This window comes from Macrobrachium nipponense, chromosome 33, assembly GCF_015104395.2.
Source record: "Macrobrachium nipponense isolate FS-2020 chromosome 33, ASM1510439v2, whole genome shotgun sequence".
In the NCBI taxonomy this organism is placed as follows: Eukaryota; Metazoa; Arthropoda; class Malacostraca; order Decapoda; family Palaemonidae; genus Macrobrachium; species Macrobrachium nipponense.
In genome coordinates, this window is record NC_087219.1 from 27,010,167 (window position 1) to 27,030,778 (window position 20,612).

Sequence of the window (20,612 nt, forward strand, 5' to 3'; positions counted from 1 at the left end):
ATGTGGTTCACATATAAGTATTGAGATATAACGAGACGATGTGTATTCTTCCGTCTCATTGCAATTTGATTTTTGAATAAGAGTTTTGTAATACGGTATTGACCAGTATTATTTTTGTAAAACACAGATTGTTAACTTGAATATTTTTCTGTGTATCAGTGTTTTTCGAGGAAGTGTTGTTACTTCGATATTATTGAGATTTATATTGTAATTGTTATTGTCAAGTTTGTATGTTTTGTAAGGTGATTTTGCCTTAAAATTTTCACCATGGATGCAGACAATTGTAGTAATGCACTCATTTTGTATGAGGCTGCTATAAGTGAAATCGAACGGCGTTTGAATGAGGTAAAACGTGTTGAACAGTTGTCTACAGCAGTAATTAAGCTGCGTTTAGGGTCCCTTCAGAAAGCAGCTGATTCACTACAGACAGCCGCTTCTGAATATTATAAGGAGATTAATGGTCGAGAATTAGTAAATGCTATAACGAGGACTAACGGTTACCTCTCTAGCGCAGACAATAAAATCTCCAAACTCACCGATCGGTTAGCAGTACCCACACCCGCGCCCGCCCCACCGCCCGCGCCCATACCTGTTAATCCGACACCTGCGGTACCTGCTACCCCTAGTATTCCACAACCTAAGTTGCCTCAAATTACGATACCTACTTTTGATGGCAAAATTGAGCAGTGGTATCCTTTTTGGACTGTTTTTAAAGCAGTTATTCATGATAGGCAGGACATGAATGATGTCATCAAGTTTACTATGCTGAATAGTTATCTTAAGGGTAAAGCACGCGAAACCGTTGAGGGTTTAGCTATAACTCCAGCTAATTATACTGCAGCAATAAGCTTACTGAAAACTCGTTTTTCCAACGTTGGGAAATTAGAAGAGAACTTAAGAAATCGGCTGTTAAGTTTACCGCACCCTGAGCATGATGCAGAGCAATTGATGGATTTCCTTATGAAATGGAATAGCATCGTTCATCAGTTAGACGCTTTACCAGGTATTATGAGCGGCGACTCTAATGAGAAAGCAATTATCAAGCGGTGTTTATCAAAGGAAACATTGCAAGCCTTGTATCAGACATATAATACTTGTGAACTTAGTGTAGATCAATTGAGAAAGGGCATTGAGAAATTAATTGAGCGTTTAGGTAGAAGTAATATGCATAACCCCACGCCATCACCGTCCAACCCAGTTAAGAGTGGCAAGGATCGTAACACAAGTTCGTAAAACGAGCGTCAAGCTAATTCGCCTAGTAGTGCTTTCAGAACTAATGTTAGAAATACCCCTAAGAAAATAACTTTTTCATGTTGTTTTTGTCAAGGCGAACACAGCGGTAAGGTCTGCACGAAATACAATACTTTAGAGACTAGAAGAGCTCGTATCAATGAATTACAATTATGCTTTGGTTGTTTACGAAAGGGTCATCGTTTATTTGAATGTAACAGTAAGAGTAAGGCACATTGTTTTAACTGTAATGGTAAACATCATACATTCTTATGTGCTAGACTATTACCTAATGCTACGAGCGTCAATGTAAATTCGTCTCGGCAACCTTCTAGCACCAAATCAGGTCGTAGTAGAGTTGATAATAAGCCTATAGAAACTGCTCAATCGCAGCCTAGTTTCAGTACTAGTCAGAAATCTGTGGCCACGAGTAATCAGAGTAATTCTCAGAATAATGTTAACAGTAATCAAGTAACTGTGAAAAATGTAGCATCTCTTCGACCGACAGCATTACCGACAGCCACCCTTCTATTGAGTAATGATGGGAATCGGATCCCGGTTCGAGCATTTTTAGTCAGCGGATCTCAAAGAACGTTCATTAACCCAGATGTTGTTGAGAAATTGAACTTAGTGCCCATAAAACAAGTGGAACTTACATTAATTCCGTTTGGAGATAATGTTGAAACTAAAATGTTTGATGTAGTAAGAGTAATAGTTCGAGCAGGTACTAAACGTATCAAATTAAATGAAGTTGTTTGTAATCATGTTAACACTTCCATACACACACCTGGTCTACACAACGTGTATCTACGATTGCAAGAACGAGGTGTTAAACTGGCAGATAAGAATATTGAATCAGATACCCTCAGTGATATAGGTTTGATTATTGGTGCTGATTATTATAATGCATTTGTGTATTGTCACGATAAATATGATGATGTATGTTTGCTTGGTAGCACTGCCGGTGCTGTTATTTTTGGTCCTATACCCAATTGGGCTTGTAATGTTATCAGTGATGATGAAAATGTAAGATCTGTAATAAATACACAGAGTATAGTTTGCTCGAGAGTCACTGCTTCTATAAATCCTCTTGATGGTGAGGATATTTCTAGACTGTGGTCATTAGATACGATCGGCATTGGGAAGGATGCGCGATCCTATAACGACCAAGCAGCGATCGAACATTTCAATGAGACTATTGTAAAGACTGATAACAAATATACGATTGATTTGCCATTTAAGAGCGATGCCAGACCCCCTACGGGTTATAGAAAAGCCTTAGGTCAATTATATTCACTTAAGTCTTAAGAGAACCTTTTAGTTTAAACCAGTCATGTTTGATCAATATCACTCTGTTTTAGATGAGTATGTTAAGTTAGGATTTATTGAGGAGGTAAAGTTAGAAGATAACTCCTTTGATCCAGTTGGTGGCATTAATCATTATTTACCTCACCACCCAGTTTTTAAGGAATCTGCTACGACTCCATTTAGGATAGTTTTCAATGCAAGTAGTAAGGAGTCACACCATGCAAAGTCCCTCAATGATTGTTTAAATGTGGGACCTAATCTGGCGACGAAATTGACAGATATGCTGCTGAAATTTCGTCAGAACAAATATGTTGTAGTAGCAGACATAAGTAAAGCTTTCCTTAGAATAGGAATGAATGAAAATCACAGAGATTTCACAAGATTCTTATGGTTTGCTGATAGAGATTTTAAGCATGTCAAGAATTTTAGATTTAAGGTTTTATTGTTTGGAGCAACTTGTTCACCTTTTCTGCTGAATCAGACAATACAGTATCATTTGCAGAACCATTCAGATCCCATTGCCAGTTCAGTCAAGAAGTCCTTTTATGTGGAAAACTTTATGAAAACTTATGAGAAATGTGAAGATTTAGAACTCGAGAGTAATAAGGTAAACCAAATTATGTTGGAAGCTAATATGCCTTTGGGAGAATGGGCTAGCAATTTGAGTTCATTTAATGATAAACATAGCCCAGATACTGTCAACTTGAATGCAGTAAAACTACTCGGTCTCTTGTGGGATACCTGTAATGACTCATTGAGTGTAGAGATGCCTTCTCAGATTGTTACATATTTGAATAATCTAGGAAATGTTTGTACTTTGACTAAGAGAAAGGTTGTGTCTCTCCTTTCAACCATCTTTGATCCTTTGGGAATATTAACGCCCGTAACAATCAAGGGAAAACTATTTGTGAAGAAATTGTGGGGACTGAAAACTGACTGGGATGACGAACTGATGATGGATTTAAAGAAAGAGTTCGATGAATTGTTAAACCAACTCAGTTCTATTGAGGAGATCAAAGTCCCTAGATCTTGTTTTAATGAAGGAACTTGTAGCTTACATGTATTTGTTGATGCCTCTCATGTGGCTTATGGAGCCTGTGCGTATGTTGTTAGCAGTAAGCACACAAGTCACTTGCTAATTAGTAAGTCTCGAGTAGCTCCGAGCCCCCCCACTCACTATCCCCCGTCAAGAATTACTTGCTTTGACTATAGGCATGCGCCTAGCTGTTCATTTGCTAGAGATTTTTGGGGATAAATTTTCAGATTGTACTGTTTGGAGTGACTCCCAAGTAGCTTTGAGTTGGGTATTTTATGAAAGATCTAAAGAAGTGTTTGTAATCAACAGAGTAAAGGAAATCAAGGACTTGAAGTCCAGTCATAACATCAGGTTGTTATATGTCAAGAGCGAGGATAATCCGGCTGATTTAGTTACACGAGGTATTTCAATGTCTCTTTTGAGTAAGTCAGGTTTGTGGTTTCATGGCCCAAACTGGATTATTGACAAAAATAAGTTTCCAGAACAAGAGGATGTAGTTTACATAGAGTCTGTTAATGTAAATGAAATTATTGTAGAACCAGTTTTGAAAAACCCTGATGATGTACTTGTATTTAAATGTTCTGAGTTCTCCTCATTGAAACACGCATTAAGGATTGTAGGTAGATTGATCTTGTTTGGGAGAAGAATATTTCCTGATAAATTCAGGGAAAGTAATAATTTACTTGTTTTAATCAGAATCATGCAGCGTCAAGCTTTTCCAACGCTATATTATGCGTTGACTAAGGGGTTACAAACCAGTTCTAGTGTTCCCTCTGAGTTAAGGAATCTTATCAGACAATTAGGACTTTATGTTGATGAAAGTGGTGTCATTCGGTGCCAAGGAAGACTTCATAATGCAGAATTGCCAGAATTCGCTAAGCATCCAGTATACGTCGGAAGCCGACACCCCTTATGGCAACTTATAGTGTCTCATTATCACATACTTAAGTTGCACTGCAACACGAATCCACTTGTGGTTATATTGAGACAACAGTTTTGGGCTGGAAAAATGAGACAGTCCGTTAAGAAGATCCTGAAAGAGTGCTTATTGTGTAAGAAAGCACAAAATCAACCTCTAAGTCTGCCTGGATTTCCCCCGTTACCACCCGAACGAGTTAAGCATCAAGTCCCTTTTTCCTGTGTGAGAGGTGGACAAAGAGGCAGGTAGAAGTGTACTGATTTTTATTAGTCAAGGGAAATATAAATATACAGCATGCGGACGGAAATGTGGTCACCGACCCGTGAGAGAGTAAAAGTGGGTCGGCGAGACCCGATTTGTGTTTCTTGAGAGACATAAAATACAAAATATAAAAGTACACAATATATGGTTATACAAGCTTTATACACTGGCGGAAAGCCCGCTGAACGCTCTCTCGGAGGGAAGTAAGAACAACGCGAATGATGAATTATATACAGAGAAAATTATGAATAAGCGTTGTCCTTACAAATGCTCCCCCCTAAGACAATAATTAGGTATAATTGTTGGGTGACTTCTTTGTACTTCAGGTAGTCACTCGCGGAAGCGAGCTGGGCGGCGGAGGCGCCCTCGGGTGCGCGATATCAGTTGCTGTGGTAGATCCTCAGGAGTTTCCGGGGACGGGATGCATCCCCTGAGGTGATCCTCGGGGGGTTCGACTGTCTTCCGAGGGCGGCCGCGGCTACGGCCGGGAGGTTTGGCAATCGAAGGAGTCGCTTTTTTCCGAGGAAGATTGAGGCGCTCTGTGGAATCCGCGTCTGCGAGGTCCTCGTCCATGATGAAGGCTGGTTTCAGACGATCAATTGTGACCCAGTCCTCGCGACCGTTGATGGATAAGAGATATGCCTTGTCAGTGCGTCGTAGGAAGCGGAAGGGACCGCGGTAGGGTCTCGTTAGAGGCGGGCGGCGGGCGTCGTCCCTGACAAAGACGTGCTTGCACGATGATAGGGCCTTCGGGAGGAAACGTTTGGTTCTGTCGGAGAAGGTTTTGACGCAGGGCATGAACTTCCCGGCGGATTCCCGAAGCCTGGTGATGGAGACGTCAGCGTCGTCGGCATTGGTCGGGAAGAACTCGCCAGGGACTGTTAATGGCTCCCCGTATACCTTTTCCGCGGGTGATGCCTCGCCTTTCGCCCGCGGGGCAGTCCTGAGACCGAAAAGGACCCACGGTAGTTGGCTCTTCCAATTTTCGTCGGTGCAGCGTGCCATCAGGGAAGCCTTGATCGAACGGTGGACTCTCTCCACCATGCCGTTAGCTGCTGGGTTGTAGGCGGTGGTGGCGTGTAGCGACGTTCCCATTAGGCAGGCCAGGGCAGTCCACAACTCCGACAGGAAAACTGGTCCGTGGTCTGTCGTGATTTCGTCTGGCACTCCGAATCGACTGACCCAGCTGGCGAGGAGTGCTTCGGCACATGCTTTCGTGGTCGCCTCCGACATCGGCGTTGCCTCGGGCCATCTGGTGGAGCGATTGATTACCGTCAGGAGGTATCTGGCGCCTTCCGACGGGGGCAGGGGGCCAACGACGTCTATGTGGATGTTACCGAATCTTCGTTTCGGCTGCGGAAATTCCCCCACGCCTGATTCTGTGTGCCGACTGATTTTGCTAGTTTGGCAAGGCACGCAGGTCCTGGCCCACTCGAGGGAGTCCTTCCGAATTCCATGCCAGACGAACTTCACCGTCAGGAGGCACATCGTCGTCCGGCCCGAGGGGTGCGAGAGTCCGTGTATGACGTCGAACACGGCTTCGGGAGGCTGGGATCAGTGGGCGCGGGCGGCCCGTGCTGATGTCGCAGAGGAGCGTCGTGCCTGCGGGTCCGAAGGGGACGTCTTCCCACTTGAGGGCGGTGATAGCAGTGCGGTATGCGGCGGTCTCCGGGTCGGTGGCCTGTTCCCGGGCGAGGTCTTCGTAGTTGACCCCGAAATGCACGGCGTTGATTTCTATCCTCGATAGGGCGTCTGCCACGGGGTTCTTTTCGCCAGGCACGTACTGGATGGTGCAACCGAACTCCGCGATGGCTGCCAGGTGCCTCTGCTGTCTCGCTGACCAAGCGTCGCCCGCCTTGGTGAAGGCGTGTACCAAAGGGAGGTGGTCTGTCCTGATCGTGAAGGGGGAGCCCTCGAGGAGGTAGCGGAAATGGCGCACTGCTTAGTACACCGCCAGGAGTTCGCGGTCGAACGTGCTGTACCTCTTCTCGGCGGCTGACAGTTTTTTGCTGTAGAAGGCGAGTGGCTGGGGCTCGCCCTGGACCATCTGCTCGAGGACAGCCGCGCAGGCGACGTTGCTGGCGTCGGTGGTGAGGCGTAAAGGTGCCGCAGGGTCTTGGTGGCATAATGTCGCCGCTCTGGCGAGGGCCTTCTTCGTCTCGTTGAAAGCCCTCTCTTGTTCGGCCTCCCACGTTAGGGCCTTTGGTTTCCCCTTCAGGACCTGTGTTAGAGGAGACATGGTGCGGGCGGCGGCGGGGATGAATCGGCAGTAGTAGTTGACCATTCCGATGAACTCCTGCAGGGACTTGACCGTGGTTGGTGTTGGGAACTTCTGCACCTCGCCTACCTTCGAGGCCATGGGGCGCACGCCCGCCGCGGAGATCTCGTGCCCGAGGAAGTCCCCCTTCTCGGCGCCGAAGGTGCATTTGTCGAAACGGACGACCAGCCCGTTTTCCTGCAGGCGCTTCAGGACCGCTCGGACGTGATGTAGGTGCTCCTCCAAGGACCTGGAAAAAATTTAAGATATCGTCGACGTAGCAGACGCAGAAGGGCAGGTCCCCCAGGATGCTGTCCATCAGGCGCTGGAAGGTGGCCCCTGTGTTCCTCAGGCCGAAGGTTGAGTAATGGAAGACGAAGGAGCCAAAAGGCGTGATGATGGCAGTCTTGGGGACATCCTCGGGGTGCACTGGAACCTGGAAATAGGATTTTAAGAGGTCCATTTTTGTGAAGACCTTCGCCCCATGGAGGGCCCCTGTCAAGTCCTGCATGTTTGGCAAGGGGTATTGGTCGGGGATTGTAGCGAGGTTGAGTCTCCTGTAGTCTCCGCAGGGCCTCCAGGTGCTGTCAGGTTTCTGTACCATGTGCAGGGGCGACGCCCAAGGGCTCGACGCTTTCTTGCAGATGCCCATTCGTTCCATCTCCGAGAACGCCTGCTTCGCCTCCTGGAGGCGGCCTGGAGGGAGTCGTCGGAACTTCGTGTGTGTCGGGGGGCCTGTGGTGGTTATGTGGTGGAATATCCCGTGCTTGGGCGGCGTCCCTGCCGCCTGACAAAGTTCCGGCTTGAAGACTTCAAGGAACTCCTGCAGGAGTTTGCCGTATTTGTGGGGGGCGATGGTACAAATTGTAGGGGCGCCCGGGCCTGCTGCCAGTGGAAGGGAAAGGCATGTCCCCGTGTCGAGGAGGCGTTTGCGGCCCACGTCCACCAGGAGGCCGTTCTGCGCCAGGAAATCTGCCCCCAGTAGCGGGATCCTGACGTCCGCGATTGTGAATTCCCAGACGTAGTTTCGCCCCAAGATGGATATCTCGAGGGGCTTCGTGCCGTAGGAACGGATGGGGGTCCCGTTTGTGGCGACGAGGGCGGTTGTTTTGTCGGGCTCGCGGCTACGGTCTTTTCCTGATGGCGGGAATATCGAGTGCATCGCCTCCGTGTCCACCAACATCCTCCGGCCGGAGATCGCATCGCGGACGTAGAACCCTACGGTGTGTGGTTCCGACGAGGCCGTTGCCACGGGCGGCCTTGGTTTTGTTTGCCGTTGCCGTTTTTTGACTGCTGGAAGGTGCAAGGGCTTTCGCACCTCTAGGAGAATCTCCCGAACCTCCGGTGGAAGCGGCACCAGGAGTTTTCACCTCGCTGCGTGTGGGAGGACTTCCCTTGGGATACGGCGCCGATCTCTTGCGTTGGGTCGTCGTCGTCTTCTTCCTTCTCTGCGGCCAGGCACACGGAGGATCGGGGGGCGGCGAGCTTCGCGGCATTGTTCGACAACGTCAGTTTCTTTGCCTTCTCTAGTAGTTCGTCGTCCTCTAGGGTGTACGCGTCGGTCAGCTGTTTTCGGACGTCCAGCTCTAGTTGCCGCAGGAATGTTTCGCAGCTCAGGCTGATCTCTTTCTTTTTTCCGTCGAGGCCTATTTCGGGCAGACGGACGAGGCCCATCACAGTGTCCCAGGCATCTTGGGTGTCGGCGCCCCGCATGGGGTTCGCGACTAGGTCGAGGGCGCGGGCGGCCCTTTCAGCGATGGGCGCGGAATAGGCTGTCACGAGCCTTTCTTTTATCTCGTCGAGCGTGACAAGTCCAGTTTGTGCTCGACCGGTCAGCCAGTTAGATATTTGGTCGAACACCTCTGTCGGGAGGGCCGCTGCGACGAGGTCAGCCTGCAGCACTTTGTTCGTGAGCCCCGCGATCCGGAATTGCCCTTCAGCTCGGAAGAACCAGGCAGACGGGTCAGCCGTTGTGAAGGGGGGCAATTTGACAGCTCGAGCGGCCGCTGTGTCCGAGGCCGTCGCTGGGGCGGGGGAGGCCTGGGTTTCCCGCGTGGTACTGTCTGCGCCCATTGTCCTCTCTCACAGAAACGGTCGACAGAGTCGTGAATGGCGGGCCAAACTGTTTGAGGAAACGCCTGAACACACCTTGGGCAGGTATGCCGTATTTAGTCCATTAGAGGCGTTGGTTATTTCCACGGTAGGAGCTTTCAGAGATCTATACTGAGGCGCCGTGTGAGTCCGTTAAAGATCTCTGAAGGTGAGCGGCGGTAGTAAGTCCCTTAATGGCTGAGCCAAAACCGCTTGGGTCACCGTCCAAACCGGGAGGTCACCAGTTGTGAGAGGTGGACAAAGAGGCAGGTAGAAGTGTAGTGATTTTTATTACAGTCAAGGGAAATATAAATATACAGCATGCGGACGGAAATGTGGTCACCGACCCGTGAGAGAGTAAAAGTGGGTCAGCGAGACCCGATTTGTGTTTCTTGAGAGACATAAAATACAAAATATAAAAGTAAACAATATATGGTTATACAAGCTTTATACACTGGCGGAAAGCCCGCTGAACGCTCTCTCTGAGGGAAGTAAGAACAACGCGAATGATGAATTATATACAGAGAAAATTATGAATAAGCGTTGTCCTTACACCTGTGTTAGCGTCGACTATACGGGAAACATTAATGTGTCTGAAAATGAAGCTGAGAACGAGAAGGCGTATGTCTTGTTGTTTACATGCGCTACGTCAAGAGTAGTTGCAAATCCATGAATGCACAAGAATTCCTCTCTGTTTTTAGGCAATTCGCGGCAAGACACGGACTTCCGAAAGTTTTAATAAGTGATAATGCGCCAAACTTCATTGCAGCCAGTAAGTTTCTAAGAGATATCAGCGAAGAGCCCAAAGTAAGAAATTATCTGACGGATCATAATTTAGAATGAAAGCTCATAACACCCCGATCACCATGGAGAGGCGGCCTAGAGAGTGTTGCGGAGGATGACCCTATGACCTCAACAGGTTCCCCGCCTCTACAAGTGACGTCTGATCATCGGCCCATGAGAAGAACTGCTGCTAAGGCCGACGAACAAAGAAAACAGTTGATTCGAGAAGGAGCGTTTAAGGACACTATACATGTGCCTTATGAATCTTTTGGTGGGGGAGGGTGTGAGGAATTCCTCTCACAACGATTTTATTTTCTAATGTTTTTATGTATTCGATTGTTTCCATGCTATTTTTCTTTTATTATAGTATTAGTGTCTGTCTCATTAGAAATTATTGATTGATTTTCACTGCGTATTGCCGTCTGTCAGGTAATCGACAGACAGGAACTATGTTACTGTATTTGTATTCATGTGAAAACCAAATATATTCGCATGCTCATATATTTTGTAAAGATATGTACGTCTACATTGCATGACATAATAAGGGTGAAAGAACCACATCTATTCGAGAATGACACTCTTAACATTATTTTATCTGATTTTGCTATGTTCTAGTACGTAGTATCTGTGGTGCGCTTTGCACCGAAAAGATGGTTTTACACAAAGACGAAGTCTTATGACATAAACGTCAGTAGACGTTTTAGTAACGAAGTATAATTACTGTTTTAGTTATAATTCATTTGTCTTTATATATATGAAATTGTTCTTGGTGAATGTATTGCGCATATTACGTATGGTAAGAGTTGGTGTCATTGGGTCTTGTTTGTGCCTCTCGCCAGAGAAGCCATTTGGAGAGGTCAAAAGATCGGGAGAGGAAAAGAAGGGTAGTAGTTCGCCCCTCTGAACGCTCCTTTGCGTGCCTCTCTAGGGGTGTGTATGCGTATGTGCGTAGTACACTGTATGGGCATGATATCGCCCAAAACTGTATTGACACACACCACCAATTAATTCACTACATTTAATAAAAATGTTGAAGTTGCACACTATTATATTTGGAATTATTTTTGACAACGAACTTGATAATTATTGAAAAGTTTTTTATGTTCATGAAAACCTTGTACGTCAGTTCTACATTCGTGGTAATTGAATAACTTGTCTGTTTTCCCCAACAAAACACGAATGCAGGACGGAACGGACAGCTTCTTGGCTCAACTTTTGAGGTGACCTGTTTTCTAGTGTTGTGTAGTGATATGTGTGTGGATTTAGAAAGGGCGATTGCCCTGATTCTTTGAATTTTGTCGTAATTTGTTTCATTGGAGTGCCATTGATTTACAATTCCCCTTGAGTGATTAATTTCATTGTCACTTATATGTTATTACTCTTTGAAATGTTTAATTTTTAGTTATTAAATTAATTTTAACTTTACATTTATCAAATGCGTTTCAATATCCCTCGATTTTTTTTCATTTTTCCTATGTTTCAGTTTTGTGGATGGTGAATATGAATTGGTCTGATAAACCTTTAATGTGTTCATACTTTAAGGTTATGCAAATAACTTTTAGAAACGAGATAACACAGCGGTCCTCTAAGGTCTGAAAATCAACCCGTGAGCACTCGCAACATTTAGAGAGAGAGAGAGGCACGTACCTCTCGTCGTATCTCGTGTAGCGATTTATGATCTGAGTTCGTGTCTACAAGGACTGCTCAGTAAGTGAAAGTACTTAATTGTGCTACTATTCATTAACGATATTGGTGTGTTATCCTCGTTAATAATGAATTGGGTTGAGAGATATCTCCCCGTAATTTAGAAACCGCAAAGGGAGTTATGTGGAGTTGTTACGTAAGGCTTTTAGCGGTTTTTGACCAAGTAACAACGTTAAGCATATAATACAGTCCACTATAAGTCCATCTTTTTCGCCACAGGTGGGGTGAATGATGTCATTCAGTGAAGAAGATTTCACACAAATGTGGCAATAAGACCACAAATCTGGACAACAGAGTGAATACATGAAAACACAAAATCTTGTAATAGACACAAAACAGTATATGAAATTAAAGGAATAGGTAGTATTTTAAAGCAATATACCAATTTTCATATATGTACATAGACATATACATATGTATATATACAGACATAGATATATATACCATTAAGCAGGAATTATGAAATAAGTAGAAATCCCCTGCTCTATCAGGAAATACCGAATGGAATGTTATTATCATTAGGAATAGTTGTTATCATTATCTGTTTTGTGAAATTGTGAGGACTGAGTAAGATGAGGAGAGTGAGCAAACTAACTTTATTCCTTGTTGTTTAAGATTAAGCTGGCCTTGTGCCAGCATAAGCTCTTGCTCGTAGAGCATCCCGTATAGACTATTCCGCAGAGCAGCTGTACATAAGATGGTATGCGGACGGAAACGAAGTTTCCATCATGCACGCACAAACAAACATAAACAAAAAGGGACAGGGCCCCTGGTGTGAATGTGTTTCTTCACAGAGGAAAATACATGAATAATATTACTTAGAGGGAACGGATTTGCGACACATATTAATCAAAAGAAAGGGCGTTAAATGCTCTACATTTTAGATCCTGGAAGAAAAGAGAGGACATATGGATATACAGATTTTTGCAAAGAAAGGGCAAACATTCACCTGAATGTCGTCCTTACAAATACCCCCACCCCCCACCCCCCGCCAAAATATTGATTATGTAGAATTGTTGGACTAACGGAATCTTGTGGGGAGCTGAAGGAGTCCTTGGGTTCATGATTCCTCGGTTGAAGGGCGTCTTGTGTGTCATCGTCGCCTTGAGGGCCGGAAAGCAGGATGCAGCCCCTGGTAGTGGGCCTGGGGAGTTCGACTGCTCTCCTTGGTCTGCCTTGACGATGTTTAGGGGCACTGTCAGGAACCAGCGGCGTCTGGGTTTTGCGAGGGCCTTCAGCGGAGTCATCTTCGTCGGGGATGACAGCGGGCTTAAGGCGATCTATCAAGACCCAGTCCTTGCAGCCGCCGATTGACACGAGGAATGCCTTCTCCTCCCGACAGACGACTCGGTGCGGGCCCCAGTAGGGCCTCGTCAAGGGCAGGTGGGCGTCATCGTTCCTCAAGAAGACGAACCTGCAGAGTCCAGGGCTCACGGGCGGAACTACTTCCTCCTGTCTATGTACGTCTCTTGGCAGGGAACAAACTTCTGGGCGGCTGCACGCAACCTGGCCATGGGAATATCAGGATCATCGCTGTCGGTGGGGAAGAATTCGCCTGACACTGTCAGGGTCCCTCCCGTACACCTTCTCTGCTGGGAAAGGGTCGCTGTTGGCTCTTGGGGTGGTGCAGAGACCGAGGAGGACCCAAGGAAGCTGTGCCTTCCAATCGCGGCCCTGACAGTGTGCCATTAAGGAAGCCTTGAGGGAGCGGTGGACCCTTTCCACCATGCCTTTGGCTGTGGGATTGTAGGTCGTCATGGTGTGGTGCTTGGTCCCCATCAGGCATACCAGGGAAGACCAGAGCTCTGACGTGAAGGCGGGTCCTCAGCCCGTTGTGATGTAATCAGGCACTCCAAAGCAGCTGATCCAGCTGGTCAGGAGGGCGGTAGACTGGTCGATCACTGTTAGGAGGTATCTGGCACTGTCAGATGGAGGAAGAGGCCTGACGTATATGTGTCCGAATCTTTGCCTGGGCTGGGGAAAAGAGTCTATCCCCAATTCGGTTTGCCTTCCTGTCTTACTATGCTATGCAATGCAGTTTCTGGCCCACTCCCGAGCGTCCTTCCTGATGCCGTGCCACACAAGCCTGGTTTTCGTGCGGTGCTATAGATGCTAGAGCCCGTGAATGACTTCAAACACCTGTTTCCTGTGGGGGCCGGGTATCAGGGGGCGCGGGCGTCCTGTGCTGGTACTGCAGAGGAGCATTGTCCTGGAGGGGCCAAAGGGGATCTCCTCCCACCGAAGGGCAGTGATTGCAGTTCAGTAGGCTGGTACTTCGGGGTCGGAGGCTTGTTCATGCGCTAGGTCTCTGTAGTTGACACCGAGGTGAAGGGAGTTGATTTTGACCCTGGAGAGGGCGTCAGCTATGGGATTTCTTCCACCGGGGATGTACAGGAGGGAGCACCCGAACTCGGAGATGGCTGTGAGATGATGTTGCTTCCTTGTGGACCAGGTTCCGCACGCCTTGACGAAGGCGTGGACCAGTGGCTGGTAGTCCATCTTTATGGTGAAAGAGATGCCCTGCAGAAGATATTTGAAGTGCCAGACGGCCTGGTAGACGGCAAGGCACTCGCAGTCGAATGTGCTGTACGAGTCTCGACTGGTTTGAGCTTCTTGCTGAAAAAGGCTACCAGTGTGGGGACTCTGTTGACCACCTGTTCCAGGACGGCGCCGCACGCGATGTTGCTGGCATCAGTGGTGAGCATCAGGGGTGCGTCGGGGTCCTGGTAAGCCAGGGTGGTAGCCCTGCTGAGGGAAGACTTGGTTTGGGCGAAGGCGATCTGCTGGTCTACTCCCCTTGTCAGCTTCTTAGGTTTGCCCTTCAGGACTTCGGTCAAAGGGCACATGGTGCGGGTGATATCCAAGACGAACCTTTGGTAATCACCATGCCGGTGAATTCTTGGAGGGCCTTGGCGGTTGTTGGTGTCGGAAACTTTCCACTGCAGCCACCTTTGATGCCATGGGATGAACTGCTGCTGCTATAATTTCATGGCCGAGGAGATCCAACTTCTCAGCGCCAAAGGTGCATTTGTCAAAACGGACGACAAGTCCGTTCTCCTATAGGCAATCGAGGACAGCCCGGACATGGTTCAGATGCTCTTCCAACGATCTGGAAAAGATAAGAATATCATCCACGCTACAGACGCAGAAGGGTAAGACACTGAGGATGCCGTCCATGAGACATTGAAAGGTGGCCCCAGCGTTCCGCAGGCCAAAGGTGGATAAGGCGAACACGAAGGATCCGAAGGATGTGACGATCACCATCTTCGGAATGTCATTGGGATAGACGGGGACTTGAAAATACGACTTTAATAAGTCGATCTTGGTGCCGTGAAGTCTGCCTTCTTCACCATGTGGAGGGGGGACGCCCACACACTCGCTGCCTTTTTATAGATTCCATCTTCTCCATTTCTTTGAACGCGGTCTTGGCTTCCTGGAGGAGCTTCGGCAGGAGGCAGTGGAACTTGACGTGTGTTGGGGGGTCCTTAGTCTCAATATGGTGGAAGACACCGTGCTTGGGCGTGGCCCCAACCACCTGGCGAAGCTCAGGCTGGAAGATGTCCGGAAACTCTTGGAGAAGGGAGGCATATCTGTGGTGAGGAAGGATTGGAGCAGATGGTTGGCGCCCTTGGTCCTCTGGCGAGTGGGCAGGAGAGGCAGGTCTCGGTATTGAGAGGGTGCTGGGGGGCCACGTCCAGAAAGAAGCTGTGGTGGGCGAGGAAGTCTGCCCCTAAGAGAGGGGTCCGTAGATCGGCGAGGACTAAGGGCCAGGTGTAGGTCTGGCCCAGGAACGCGATAGTCATTGGGGGCGCGGCTGCGATATTCTGCAGATGAAGGGAACACCGACTGCATGGCACCAGTGTCAACCAGCATCCTGAGGCCGGAGATGCTGTCCTGGACGTAGAAGCCCCTGGGTTGGGACTTCATTACTGTTGCTGCCATGGGGGCTTGTTTTTGGCGCTGCCTCCATCGTTTTTTGAAGGGCGGAAGGACCAAAGGCATTTGCACTTCCATGCTTTGCTGCCGAACTTCCATGCTTTGCTGCGATCCTGCAGTAGGCTGTTGGCTAACAGAGGAGAGGAGAGTTTTGCAGCTTGGGTGGTGGTAAACAGCGCGAAAGCCCACTGCACCAGACTTTCCATCTCCATGGTCTTGGCATTAGGGATCTGGCTTCGGACTTCGGGCGCAAGCTGGCAAAGGAGGAGTAGTTGACGGAGGATGCTCACCTCCTGCCTTCATCCTTGGTGGTCCACCTCTAGCAGGAGGACCAGGTCCTGGAGCTTGTGCCAGTCCAGTCTGAGATACGAGGTGGTCATGGTGTTGACCACAAGGTTGTAAATTTGGGCAGCTCGCTGGGGAACTGTGAGGGAGAAGACCTGGATGAGCTCCCTGGTTGGCTGCGCATCCATAGGGCGAGGTGTTTGAAGGTATCCACTGTGAGGGTCCCGGCGATTAGGTCCGCCTTGGTGCTATCCCAGGTGATGCCATGGATCCGGAACTGTATTTCTGCCCGTTGTAGCCATGTTGTGACGTCCTCATTGCAGAAGGGCGGCAGCTTGACAAGGTGAGGCTCCGACGGTGCAGTTGTCTGGGGTGCGGGCATGGGCATCAAGGAGGGCTCAAACGCGAAGAAGGATCATCTCGTGGATCAAGGCGGACAAAGAGGAGTCGAGTGAATGCGCTGAACTCTGTATTGTTTTGTCAGTCTCACACTTACGGTTGACAAGAAGTCATGAATGGCGAGCCAAACCGAAAGACTGAACGCCAAAACACTCCTGTGAAGATATGCCGTTGCGAGTCCACTAATGGCGTTAAGGAGTACTAGAGAACCTAGGCTGTGTGTAGTATGGGTCTGTTAAAGGTTCTCTGAAGGTTAGTGGCGGTAATTAGTCCCTTAATGGCAAAGTCAAAACTGCTTGGGTCACCTACTCCTGGGTCACCAATTGTGAGGACTGAGTGAGACGAGGAGAGTGAGCAAACTAGCTTTATTCCGCAGTGTCTGTACATAAGGCTGTATGTGGACAAAAACATAGTGTCTGTCACGCACACAAGAACAAACGTAAACAAAAAGGGACAGGGCCCCGCTGTGAATGTGTTTCTTCACAGACAAAAATACATGATTAGTATTACATAGAGGGAGCGGATTCCTGACATATATGCATCAAAAGAAAGGGCAAAAAATTACTCTGCATTTTAGTTCCAGGAAGAAAGGAGAGGACATATGGATATACAGATTTTTACAATGGAAGAGCGAACATTCGCCTGAATGTCGTCCTTACAAAATGTTATTTTTATAAATATATTAGATCTTGTTCCCAATGTTTATACTTCACATTTGTGTTACTAATATCTAAATATTCAAAATTATTAGATTGTCATAATTTTTCATGTCAGTCTAGCGGGAGACCTCCCTTTAAAGGACACGTAAAATAAAGGTTATCATACTGACCAACCTACCTAGTACGCCATGTTACTTGCCTGGGGGCTTTGCCCCCTGGATCCACCTTTAAAGGAAACCTAAAATAAAGGTTATCATACTAACCTAACCTAAATACATAACTTAGTAGGTTGTGTTGTGTTAAGTAGCCAGTGGGCTTTGCCCCCTTGACCCCCTTTGAAGGCAAAATAATATAAATGTTATCATAATAACCTAATTAAACTAACTAATCTAGCAAGCTGGTGTTAAATGGCCAAGTAAGTGTGTAAAGACATCTTTTCAATGTTTTTATTATCATTTCAATGACTTGCTAAAATCCTATGTATAGCAATCCATGTTAAATTCTCTGGCCTTTCTGCCAATATAAATATCATGTGTACACACAGACTGTGTCTGCGCATATTATAATTTATATGTCTGTAAACAAATAAATTGTCAGCCTCAGTGTGGATTACTATCGACCTGATCCAGGTACTACATGTCTGTCCACACCTGTCATATACCCTGCTCTCGGGTAGTAAAGCATCAGTGCCCAGATACCTGTCAATCTAAGTCCTCACAACTGGTGACTTCCCGGATTGGATGGTAAACAGAGTGGTTTTGACCTTGCCATTAACGGACTCACTACGGCCACTTACCTTCAGGAGACCTTTAATGGGATCTCATGGCAACACAAAGTCTAAGTGTTTGAAATCTCCTTTCCTTGGTTGACACCGACACCACTGAAGGACTTATTACAGTGCACCTTTCCAGGTGTGTTCTGGCATCTTCGAACGGTTTGGCTTTCTCCTTTAACAACATACGTCGACTGCATTCAGAAGTCATTAACGAAACCACACAGGGTCTAGTCTTGACTTTTGACGAACCTGACACCATGGACAGCTATGATGACAAAGTATATGGTACACAGTTCTTCTTACGACACTCAGATCTTCCACAACACTCATGTCCGCGAGACTATCAATTGGCCAATTACTGCCACCATTCTCACAACAGAATACAGCATCATGGTTCCTGCATGTGAACGTCCACTTCAGGGTAGCAGGAATCACGGACGAGGGAGCCAAGGCCAACATCATAACGACACTTCCAGAGGAGGTTTTCACCCACATCACCCCGTTGTTGGACACACATAGGTCAGATAGCGTACAGGGACCTGAAGAATAAACTCGTCGGGACATACTCCCCTCCCGTTCTGGTAAGGGCTACCCGAGTCCTCAACCTCATCAACCAGCTCCTGGGAGAGACATCACCCAAGGACGCCTGGGACGAGGGCACAGATCACTGAGGCAGACAAACTCCCTATGGACATTCTGGTCCACGAGGCCGCCAGGGCCTTGAGATATGGTGCAACACCTTCAGCCAAGAGGGCGGTGGTGGAGGAACCTGACGAGACGGACATGAACGTGGTTTATCAGAAGAAGGCACCCCCACAGCAGCAGCAGAAGAAGAACAATTCACCCTGGTGCTGTTACCATCAGGGGTTTTGGAAGGACTCCAGGAATTGCAGATCACCCTGTTCCATTCCAAAAAACTAGGAGGGCAGCCACCCACAACAGCAGCAATGGCCACAAACTCTACAGGATCCCACCCAGTGGGGTTCTACATCCGTGACACCATATCTGGATGTAGGATGCTGGTGGACATGGGTGATGCAGTTGGCATTCCTGCCGTTGGAGAAGGACCGCAACCGCACACGCGATGCCGTGGCCGCACTGGTGGCTGCAAACGAGAGTCCCATCCGCTGCTAAAGGACCCAGACCCTCAAGATATCCATCCTGGGCCACACCTATGGCTGGCCTTTCATCATCACGGATGTCATGGTTCCTCTGCTTGGGCTGACTTCCTGGCGCATCACAAACTTCGGGTGGACTTGGGCCGCAAATGTTTACTGGGAACAGGGAACTGCCATTCTCAACCACTTGCAGCCAGATCAGACATTCCTTTCCTGCTGTATGCTCCCTCACACCACATAGGTACAGAAGTCCTGAAGGGGAAGCCAAAGAAGCTGAAGTGAAACGTAGCAAACCCGTCACTGAAGCCTTGGTGCACCAGGATCCCGATGTGCCCCTGAGATTCACCACTGATGCCAGCAATGGCGCCTGCAGATCCGTGTTGGAACAGATCGTGAACAGTTCCCCTCGACCTCTCACATTCTTCAGTCGAAAGCTCAAGCCACTGGAGACCCACTACAGTATGTTCGACAAGGAACTGCTGGCTGTCTACCAAGCCATGCAGCACTTCAGGTACCTCCTTGAAGGCACCCCCTTCGCCATTATGATGGACCATCAGCAGCTGGTCCATGCATTCACAAAGGTGGGAGACATGGTCAGCAAGACAGCAATGCCACCTGGCGCTGAGTTTGGTTAACCATCAACTACGTCCTGGCCAAGAGGAACCCTGTGGCCGACACTGTGTCAAGAATCAAGATTAGTTCCATCCACCTGGGAATCGACTACGAAGATCTGGCACGGGAACAGGCTGCTGATCCTGAAGTGCCAGCCTACCGCACGCCGCTTACCGCACTGAAGTGGGAAGATGTCCCTGTAGGCCCATCCGGCTTGACACTCCTCTGTGACACCAGCACTGGCTACCCTCACTCATTGATACCAGCTTCACGAAGGAGACAGGTGTTCGATGTGATACACAGACTGTCTCATCCATCAAGACGAATGACGACACAGCTGATGATGGAAAAATTTGTGTGGCAAGGGATCAGGAAGGACGGATGTATGGGAGTGGGCCAAGAAGTGTGTGGCTTGCCAAACAGGCAAAATCAGCCAACACGGAATCAGGCATGGGGGATTTCCTGCAACTCAGGCGACGATTTGGACATATCCACATCAACGTCGTAGGCCATTACTTACTACACTCTAAACATTTCACTCTTGCCGGTAACACTCCATGTTGCCCTAAAGAACTAATGGATTGCAATTCATTTTCATAAAGATTATGAATTATCAACTGAAAATAATCAAAGTTACAGGAGGACCACAGACTGGACATATTTTCATGCCATGGAAGACTTGAACCAAATGACGAGAGAAAATGTCTGACACATTACACCTGTAAATTTTACCCTGGTCACGTGACTCCTAGACATAAGATGTAACTATCCACAATTGCAGTTTTAAAGAACAACAAATTTGCTTCAGAACCACATTGCAATTTTAAGGAAACAAAGTCACATCACACCACAGACTGTCAGTGTTACAGTAAATGAAGACACTTAGAAATTTTTCGAGGGTGGTGATTATATTTATATATTATTATATATTGCTACTTTCAAAATGCATATATCTCCTCAGTGACTGTATAAAATGTTATGTAGAATTATGCAACATTTTTTCAGATTCCTAGATAGCTTAGAGATAGGATGTTTTAAATGTGTGTTCAGATTTCGCATAACATAATGTAAAAGAATATATATATAACATAGAACGTAAAAAGAGAGAGGTTTTCTTTGTCCATTCAAAACTACGATTGTTTCCCTATTATGTCAGCACTGTGAGATTAGAGGAACTGCAAGATCTCCGTTTGCTTTCCTAATCTGTCAACACGTTTGATAAGCGAGCTCAAGACTTCA

The 20,612-nt window shown here is 47.4% G+C and overlaps 2 protein-coding genes across 2 annotated transcripts; both read left to right on the top strand.

Annotated features, from left to right (window-relative positions):
* The first annotated feature begins 267 nt into the window (after positions 1-267).
* LOC135202801 (uncharacterized) lies at positions 268-2,538 on the top strand. Its single transcript, XM_064232261.1, has 2 exons — positions 268-1,229; positions 1,512-2,538. Exons 1-2 carry the CDS (start codon positions 268-270, stop codon positions 2,536-2,538), a joined length of 1,989 nt encoding a protein of 662 aa, XP_064088331.1.
* A 25-nt stretch (positions 2,539-2,563) lies between these two features.
* Positions 2,564-18,193, top strand: LOC135202802 (uncharacterized). Its single transcript, XM_064232262.1, has 3 exons — positions 2,564-3,680; positions 3,802-4,190; positions 18,023-18,193. Exons 1-3 carry the CDS (start codon positions 2,564-2,566, stop codon positions 18,191-18,193), a joined length of 1,677 nt encoding a protein of 558 aa, XP_064088332.1.
* Positions 18,194-20,612: the final 2,419 nt, after the last annotated feature.

What these genes read in the sequence shown, in the direction of transcription:
- LOC135202801 (XM_064232261.1), top strand. Translation starts at nt 268, where the DNA reads ATGGATGCAGACAATTGTAGTAATGCACTCATTTTGTATGAGGCTGCT. An exon ending in AAGGATCGTAACACAAGTTC is followed by an intron (nt 1,230 to 1,511) that starts GTAAAACGAGCG and finishes CTTATGTGCTAG; the next exon opens with ACTATTACCTAATGCTACGA.
- LOC135202802 (XM_064232262.1), top strand. Translation starts at nt 2,564, where the DNA reads ATGTTTGATCAATATCACTCTGTTTTAGATGAGTATGTTAAGTTAGGA. An exon ending in CACAAGTCACTTGCTAATTA is followed by an intron (nt 3,681 to 3,801) that starts GTAAGTCTCGAG and finishes ATAAATTTTCAG; the next exon opens with ATTGTACTGTTTGGAGTGAC. An exon ending in TGAAACACGCATTAAGGATT is followed by an intron (nt 4,191 to 18,022) that starts GTAGGTAGATTG and finishes TTCTCACAACAG; the next exon opens with AATACAGCATCATGGTTCCT.